The sequence below is a fragment of the Humulus lupulus genome, chromosome 9 (genome assembly GCF_963169125.1).
Source record: "Humulus lupulus chromosome 9, drHumLupu1.1, whole genome shotgun sequence".
Classification (NCBI taxonomy): Eukaryota; Viridiplantae; Streptophyta; class Magnoliopsida; order Rosales; family Cannabaceae; genus Humulus; species Humulus lupulus.
In genome coordinates, this window is record NC_084801.1 from 102,950,132 (window position 1) to 102,958,944 (window position 8,813).

Sequence of the window (8,813 nt, forward strand, 5' to 3'; positions counted from 1 at the left end):
TATGGTTCGAAAACTTTAAATAGTTAATTAAAAATTTAGATAACTAGTTGAATTTTAGACCGACTAGAATGGAAATTCACTTAACAAAATAGACAATTTTCATCAATTTCTCTATCTATATATATATATATATATATATATTTTTAGTCCTTCAACCACTCAAAAATCTCCATACCTATAAAAAGCAAACCACAGCAACACATTGATCACTTCTCTAACAAGAAGTTTTCTTTTAATTCCCCCCATACGTACGATCAATGGGGTTGATGAGACACAATAGGGTAAACCAGATGATAAGTTATTCTATAATTGTTTTGTTCATTTTTATAGAGATTTTCATTAATATTAAGGGAATTTTATGTAATATTAACGTTGATGGGAATTATATATCGGGAGTGGGAGATCCCGGAATGAGAAGGGATGGCCTAAGGGTGGCCATAGAGTCATGGAATCAATGCAATGAAGTTGGAGAAGAAGCTCCACGCTCCGGCAGCCCTAGGCTCGCTGACTGTTTCGATATCTATTCTACTTCTCAGCTTATCGATTCAAAAGGTGCCATATATCTCTCATCTTCATCTATCTAACTTTTATTTGGGTACTTCACAGACAAGTAATTCATATTAATTTTGGTCCAAACATGATTTTCATATATATGTGCTAGCAAATTAGTTAACCAAATAAATTGTACATCGAGTACTAATGTATACTATTTATATTGAGGTTTTACTTACATATATTATTAACTTTTGCAATTAATATTATTTACAGAAGAGAACACCTGTTTCCCATGCAATACGATGCCGTACATGTTGGTCCACAGAGTTACACCAGAAGAGAACGAACTAAAGACAGGAGAGCCCTTTCTTGGGCTTTCACCGCTGGCGCTATATGACCCAGACCTTTACGCTGCCGAAAAGGAGCTCTATTTGGGCATGAAATGTGAAGTTCAAGATCTCCCAAGCCCATGGCATTTCTGGATGATCATGCTCAAGAGTGGGAACATGGACACTTTTGCAGCTAAGTGTCCCAAAAATGGGGTCAAGGTCGGACCTTTTGGACCCGATAACAACTTCCCATGTTTCGGATCCGGGTGTATGAACCAGCCTGCCATTTACCATGACTACACTACTTTGCAGGGTCCTGATATGAGCACCTTAAGGGGAAGGTTTTATGGGACGTGGGATTTGGATGATCATCACAGTTTGGGTGGATTATCAACGGCGGGGATTGAGAATGTTAACTTTTCATACCACTCCGTGAGTTGGGAGAAAGAGATTGGAAAGGGAAGTTGGGTATTCCATAATGTCTTGAGGACTTCAACCAAGTATCCCTGGTTGATGCTTTACTTGAGATCGGATGCCACAAATGGGTTTTCTGGTGGATACCATTACCCCACTAGGGGAATGTCCAAAATTGTAAGTATGCACATATTATATTATTTAGAAAATTTATTAATTATTTTTATTAGGTTTTTAATTGTGATATACATTTTAAATAAATAAATAATATTATATATAAAATAATAACATAACCATATTAAAATAAAAATTAAATCAAAATATAGTTTATGATTTATTTTTTTAAAAAATAATACCATAACTTTTTAGATCACAAACTATACAAAACATTCATTATATTGTTTAAATCACACATCAATTATTAGAGGATAAACTTCTTTATTCTTGATAGAAGATAAATGTTATTATAATTTCTTATTTAGTTACATATTCATATTATTTTACACAATACTAATATATAATTTATTTATTATTTATTATATATTACTACATAATAATATTTTATAACGTATGAATTTATATTAATATAATTATTAAATATCTAATTTTGTATTATTATAATAATATTTTATAATATTTGAATTTATATTAATATAATTATTAAATATTAATTCTACCAAAATTTTATAAAAATTAAAATTAAACATTACATGTTATATATTATTATTATTATTATAATATATTTTATAATATTTGAATTGAAATATGTAATGATATTGGATTTTTTTCAATCGCTTTTTTATTCCAATATTATAATAGGATGTTGATTAGCAAAAAAGTCGATATATATTTGTGGAAAAGTTGCAACTTAATTATGATTAAACAGTTTGGTTGGGTTTGAGAGAAAGATCAAGTTATATAATTTGTTAGCATGTTAATCATGTAATTTAGAGAAGGTTTTATTTCTTTTTCCCGTAAAAGCCAAGCATTCAAGTGGAGTAGTGTGGATAGATAAGTATTGATTAATCGTCCATTGCTCTCTTGTTATTTGAAACTTGTGATCTGATAATAATAATAATAATAATAATAATAATAATAATAATAATAATAATAATAATAATTAGCTAGAAGATCAAATATATATACTTTATCATTGAAATATTACCGCCCTCTTTACAAGGCTAAGCTTTTCTAATTTCTAATATAATTTTTTTGATTGTTAGATCATCAAATTATATTAATACAATTAATTTATTACGAATAATCAAATTATTGGTCAAACACTTCTCAATCTGCATATGCAGTAAATAGTATATATATATATAACTGTTAATCTCTTACTGGAAAAATGTTTGAGAATATTGAGCCTCCGCTAATGTACACCAATTAATTTTAACTCGGAATTAATAATTTTTAACATGTAATAGAATTATGTTTGATGTAATGAGGTGGTATTAGAGTATAATTGTACTCCAGTAATTGTCTTATTAAAGCTTTTATTATTTCTTTTGGGGCATTAAAGCTTTTTTAATCTGTGCATGCATGTATAATGGTGCGCAGATCCCAGAATCACCAAACTTCAAAGTGAGATTGACCTTGAACGTGATCCAAGGCGGAGGTCCCAACAGCCAGTTCTACCTTAACGACATCGGAAGCTGTTGGAAGAACGACGGCCGCCCCTGCGACGGCGATGTGACGTCCGACGTGACCCGATACAGCGAAATGATCATCAACCCTAAGACCCCAGCATGGTGCCAACCCAACAACCTCGCCCCCTGCCCTCCGTACCACACGTTCGCCGATGGCAGCCGCGTCTCTCGACACGACACCGCTCGTTTCCCTTACTCGGCATATCACCTCTACTGCTCCCCAGGCAATGCCCTACACCTTGAGAAGCCCTACACTCTCTGTGATCCTTACAGCAATCCTCAGCCTCAGGAGATTGTGCAGCTTCTACCTCACCCTGCCTGGGCTGCCTATGGCTATCCCACCGCCCAAGGACAAGGCTGGATTGGAAATCCCACCACATGGGAGCTCGATGTTGGCAGATTGTCCCAATCTCTTTTCTTTTATCAGGTTATTTCATTTTTCTATATAAATGATTTCCAACGGTTTTACACATTTTATATGCAGTATTGTACACACATGTTTAAGTTTTGATCTCAGCTCCTTTTACGACAGTGTTAACATTTTCAGAAAATTTTAAATAATTTAAGATACCAAAAAACGTGAGTACTATCAGCTGCAATATTCTAGTTAGACCTAATTTTCGGGATTCTAAACTATTCAGAATTTGATAAAATGAACACCTTTCGTGTAAATAAACTGAAGTGCTAACTTGGCCATGCATATAAACTGAAGCATACAGTAGCGTGTTGATTTATTATAAAAAAGAGTTCACTTTCACAGCTTATACTCTTATTATATAGAAATAATGATCAACAATGCTTATTATTTTGTTACAGGATCCAGGGACGACTCCGGCTAAAAGGAAATGGACGTCTATAAATTTGGGAACTGAAATTTACAAAGACCCAAATCAGGTTGCCGAGTGGACTGTAAGCGACTTCGACATTCTTTTAACTAAGCCCTGAAGAGTGTACGTGAAGTCTTTATATATAAATATATTATACAAATTTTATTGAGCACTTTATATTAGCTAGAGCTCCTTATTGGGCCTATAATTCAAGGTTAGAATTAATTAGTACTTTACGCTTTTGTTTTGTTGTATTTGTCTTTTTCTTTATATTTTAAGGCTTTGGGGATACGATCTCTGTACAGTATTTGGATAATCAAGCATCAAGGACAATGTACGTAATTAACTTACAGTTTTATGTACAATATTTTACCATATTTTCCCTCGTTGAATTGTTAATTTGTCTATGAATCAAATACTAGTGTGTAGTGGTTGTTGACGCGGTTCTTTGGCAACAGGTAATTAAGAGAATGAGAGAAAGGGATTAGTGCCAAACGTAGAACCGTAACAGATATAAGATTTAAGAGAATGAAATAGGTGACTCAAGACACGTTTTTAAGTGGTTCAAAGGTTAAAATCCTTCTACTCCACTAGTCAATATTATTGATATATTCTGGATATTGGGTTACAAAGTATATATCTTTTCAGGGACTATTTTTTCCAACCCTTATCAACTCCCAGGGTCTTCATATTTATAGGAGAAGGCACCTGGAAGTTGGTAATGAGGTCATCCCGTGACCTTCTTATTTGTCATATCAACTCTGTGACATTCATGATTAATTCCTAAACCTGACACATAAGTGTGGTCAAATCGATAGGTAAGGAGATAATGGGCCGCACGGCCCAACCCAGCCGTGGGTGTCTGAACACGCACGTTCCTGCTGCGTGTCCGAGAAGTCAGGGAGATATCGGACACGTGATGTCAGATATATGCACGTTTATCTTGCGTGTGTTGACTTTACAAGGGGTCATAGCCTCCATATCTAGCTCGTACCACGAGCTGCGCATTTGACCCGACCTTCGGCCTTCCGATTCCTTGCTCCAGTCTTGGCGAGTCCTTGAGGATTCCTCAAGCTAAGGGGGGGTACGACCTCAAGACAGGAGCTCCGGTCTGGGGGATGCTTATGGACTAACCATGACTAGTCCGAAGCTCGGCCTGCTAATCAGCCCGTGGGAAAATCAGGCCGTACATCTGCCCCCCAAGCTCTTGCTCGTGGTATATGACGTCGCATATAAGACCACAGTAGGGGCTTTTAGACTTCCCCACAAACTCTTCGCATTCCACTCTTTATGCAAACGCCTGATACGTGGAACATCGTGGGTGGTGACGGTACGTCTTACGAGAACCGCATTTAATGGCCTAGCCTATGCCCAGCCGTCATTTCGTATTTCAAGTGGAGGGCCTCGGATCCCTCATCAGGGCCATCCAAGAGCCTTCTACACGTGATCCTTCACGCATATAAAAAGGGGGTGGCCACCCTACGCACGGGCCACCCTTTTATTCGAAATTTTCCAAACCTCTTTTCCTCTTTCCTCTCCATATTCCCGAAGAACGAAACCCTTGACTCTGTTGCTGCCATTTTCATCGTTCAAGAAGCTTAGGCGTACGGATTTCTCCGAAGCTTTGGAAGCTACTACACCGACGAAGCTCCTACCAACGTAACACTCTCGTCTACCTCCCAGCCATACACTGTAAGTTTCCTGACCCTGTGTGCTTTGAAAACATGCTACTGTAGCTTAGGTAAAAAAATTTACTGTAGCCGCATGCAAGGGTTTTCTGGGTTTTGTGGATATGGAGGGTGACAGCCTTTTTAGGTTAGGGTATATTTCTTGTAGGAAATCGCTTTAGAATATGGGTTTCAGGATGCCTTTCCTGGGAAAATTTATGGGTAGGAGTTTTGGGAATTTTTGGGTGCAAAACTGGGTAGCTTAGGGAACACGCCTCACAAGCAGTTTTGCAATTTTCTGCCTACTGAAACTTTCCCCCCAAGGAAAATTCTATTATGAACCTCCTGACACACGAATTCCGAGTAATCGGGGATCTGTTGGGAGTATGAGCGCGTGTTCACTGAACCGCGTGGCTCCACTCTCCACAGGCTGGGCTTACCTTAGCTCGTGCAAGTAATAATTGCTTCTTCCTCCTGCTTGGGTCGCCTTTTCTAAAGTGTTTTCTTTTGTTCGTTAGACTACCAGATGGCTCCAAAAAGAAATATCCCCCAGAAGAACGTTGGAAGCTCGGCCTCCCAGCAGGAGAAAAGAAAGGCAGTGATGCCTAGCTCCCCGATCCCTCGTTTCGGGTCGGCAGTGGAGAAGGAGGTCGAGGTGGCCCCTGAAGCATTCTTTGAGGCGGAGAGAATCGTCTCAAAGATAACCGATCAGACGAAGATTAACAAACTCTTCCTCATTCACAACATCGCACTGGGGAAAGCCTCCGTTATTGCCCGACCTGCCTCGGATGGCGAGCGGAGCTGCGCGCCGCTCGACGAATCATTCGCGGCCTGGAGCGGTGAACACTTTAAGGCAGGGGCCTTCCTTCCCCTAGATCAGTACTTTGCTGATTTCCTGAACTACGTGGGGTTGGCCCCATTTCAGCTCCCCCCCCCCCCCAACTCCTACCGTCTGCTGGCAGGGTTGAGGTACTTGTTCTAGAAGCAAGAGTGGGAGGTCCCCACTCCTGCGGATATTTTATATTTCTTTTGCCTCAAAGCCAGCCCGGACCAGCGGGGGCGAGGCGACGAGTTTTACTATTTAACCCGTTTTCCCAACATGGCGGCGGTCATCGAGCTGCCCAGCCACCCTAATGATTTCAAGGACCAGTTCTTCATGTCAACTGGGTTCCGGAACTGCGAGCACCACTACTTCAATCGTCCTCGTAAGTGTTCTCTGACCCTAGCTCGTGTGTTTAAATATCACTTTAGCTCCTCCTGTACCCCTTTCTGACTTAAACTCATTACGCAGCCATCTTCACGAGGACAGAGAAATCTGTGACCCTCGGGGCGCAGTATGAAACACTGGCGGGCTTGCCCCCCAGTGAGAAGGATTATCGTGTGCTCGTGACGGACGAGATGATGGTGGCTTGCAAGTTTATTTTTCCGAATCAAACCCTGAACATAAAGAGGCCCACGGGGCTGCCCCCAGCTCGCGACATCAGACCTATCAACGTGGAGGAGGTCGCGGAAGATGAAGGTGAGGAGGACGAGGGCGATGAAGTTCCGTTCGTGATGAACAGGAAGAGGACCTCGGAGGTTTCCCAGAGGATGGGCGAGGAGAGGATCCAATCCGGAGCAGCCGCGGGTCCTTCTGTCCAAGGTAACCCTTACTTGTTTAGGAGTCTAGATAGGGCCGCTGTAGACCCCCGGCTGGCTAGGTTCAACCCTAGGCAGCTCGTCCATCGTCACAGGAGCGATCCGGACCTGAACACGCTCCTTCTCCATTGTGTCGACCGGCTCGTGCTGGACCACCAGGAGAGCCGGCCTAGGGGTACCGTAGTAGTAGATAACACCTTATCCTTTAGGTCGATCCTTTTCCAGGAGTATGGGACAAACCTACGCACATGGCCATCACTCCAGAGGGGTATCTATGCTCCGGGGCTTAGGCAGTTCGTAGGAGAATCTAGTCCCGAATCGGACCCGGAGCCAGAACCTGCGCCAGTTCGGGAAATAATCGTCTTAGGTTCTTCCAGCTCGGGGGGTAGGGCTCCCTTAGTATTCGTATATTTTTTAGCTTTAACCTTTTGTCTTTATCTCTGTATGATTATTAACTTGTAATAACCATGTTTTTTTTTTTACAGAAGAGATGTCTCAGCCCGAGGGGAGCTTGCGAGGCGCAGTCTTCGGGGGAAACCCCTCAGCTGGGCCAAGACTGAAAAGGGTCCGGGGGTCCAGGAGCACTGCTGGGACCTCCACCAAGTCCCCGGAAAAGGAGAAGGAGAAAACCCCGTCAGCCCAGGACGCGGGAGTGATTCTTCCTGCTGCCGGAGCAGGCCAAATGCCTCCACCACCTCAGCGAACTCCAACCGTCACCCAGGACGCAGGGACGGAGCTCGGGGCTCCGGTTGCGGTGGCCTCCGATGTGCGCATCCCAGTCAACCCTCAGAACCTGGAGAAGATCCCCGAGGCCTTCCGGGGAACGGTGTACGAATCGGCGAACTACGCCGTTGACCATATCTATAAGTTCACCGAGAAGGAGCTCCGGGCTATTGAGACAATGAGCCCGGTTGACGTAATGGAGTCTTCAATGAGCATGACTCTAACGGTAAGCTGCCCCTCCTTTTTTCTTTGTCTTAGGCTTTTACCATTATACTTTGCCCTACTTTTCCTCTAAGGCAATTTATCTTTCATTTCCCGCAGGGTGTCGTCACTCTTCACCAGAGCATCACCAGGGCCAAAACTCAGCTCGAGGATATGAGGACCGAGCACCAGGCCACCCTTCAGGAGGCCAAGGTGACTAAAGATGCCTTGGCGACCTCGAAGGCCGAGTTGGAGAAGTCCCGCTTGAAGGTCCAAGAGCTCGAGACCTCCCTTGCCACCTCGCGGAAAGACCTCGAGGCTGCGAAGACTGAGATCCAAGCCGGCCAGGTCGCCCTGGAGGCCGAACGAACCACATCGGAGCAGTCCATTCAGGATCTGTTCTATCACTGCTGGGCTTTCAACCCGGAGGCTGACTTCTCCTTCATGTCACCGAGCCTTTGGGCGAACTTGCTGGTGAAGTTTCAAGCTCGCCTTGAGAAAGAGGCACCGCCTTCGGAAACTGGGGAAGCCTCTGGCGCGGCGGAGCAGGGTGAAACAACGACCTCCAAAGGGCCAACTGACGGAGCCTAGGGCGCTTTTTCTTTTTTGCCCTTGAATATTTTTAAGTTTTTTGTATGTAACCTTTACATGAGGTGTTTTCACCTCGAGACAATTTTCCTTGATGCCTTTAACTTACGTTTTTTTTTTTATGCTTTTGGCTACAATATATATATATATCTTTTTGATAAACTTAGTCCTGTGTTAACCGTTACCCATATTTCGAGCTCTTTAAAAAGAACAACGATAAATAGATTTACATCAACTTCTAAGTTTTATGACCCGGTTAAAACCAGGAACTTATTTAGAAAA

The 8,813-nt window shown here is 42.2% G+C and overlaps 2 protein-coding genes across 2 annotated transcripts; both read left to right on the plus strand.

Annotated features, from left to right (window-relative positions):
* Positions 1-218: 218 nt before the first annotated feature.
* On the plus strand, positions 219-4,092 carry LOC133800655 (uncharacterized). The gene is made up of 4 exons (XM_062238683.1): positions 219-552; positions 769-1,415; positions 2,799-3,314; positions 3,704-4,092. The coding sequence occupies exons 1-4, from the start codon at positions 258-260 to the stop codon at positions 3,830-3,832; spliced, it is 1,587 nt and encodes a 528-aa protein (XP_062094667.1). The 5' UTR covers positions 219-257; the 3' UTR covers positions 3,833-4,092.
* Positions 4,093-7,583: 3,491 nt separating this feature from the next.
* Positions 7,584-8,562, plus strand: LOC133802002 (uncharacterized). The gene is made up of 2 exons (XM_062240240.1): positions 7,584-7,968; positions 8,064-8,562. The coding sequence occupies exons 1-2, from the start codon at positions 7,702-7,704 to the stop codon at positions 8,532-8,534; spliced, it is 738 nt and encodes a 245-aa protein (XP_062096224.1). The 5' UTR covers positions 7,584-7,701; the 3' UTR covers positions 8,535-8,562.
* Positions 8,563-8,813: the final 251 nt, after the last annotated feature.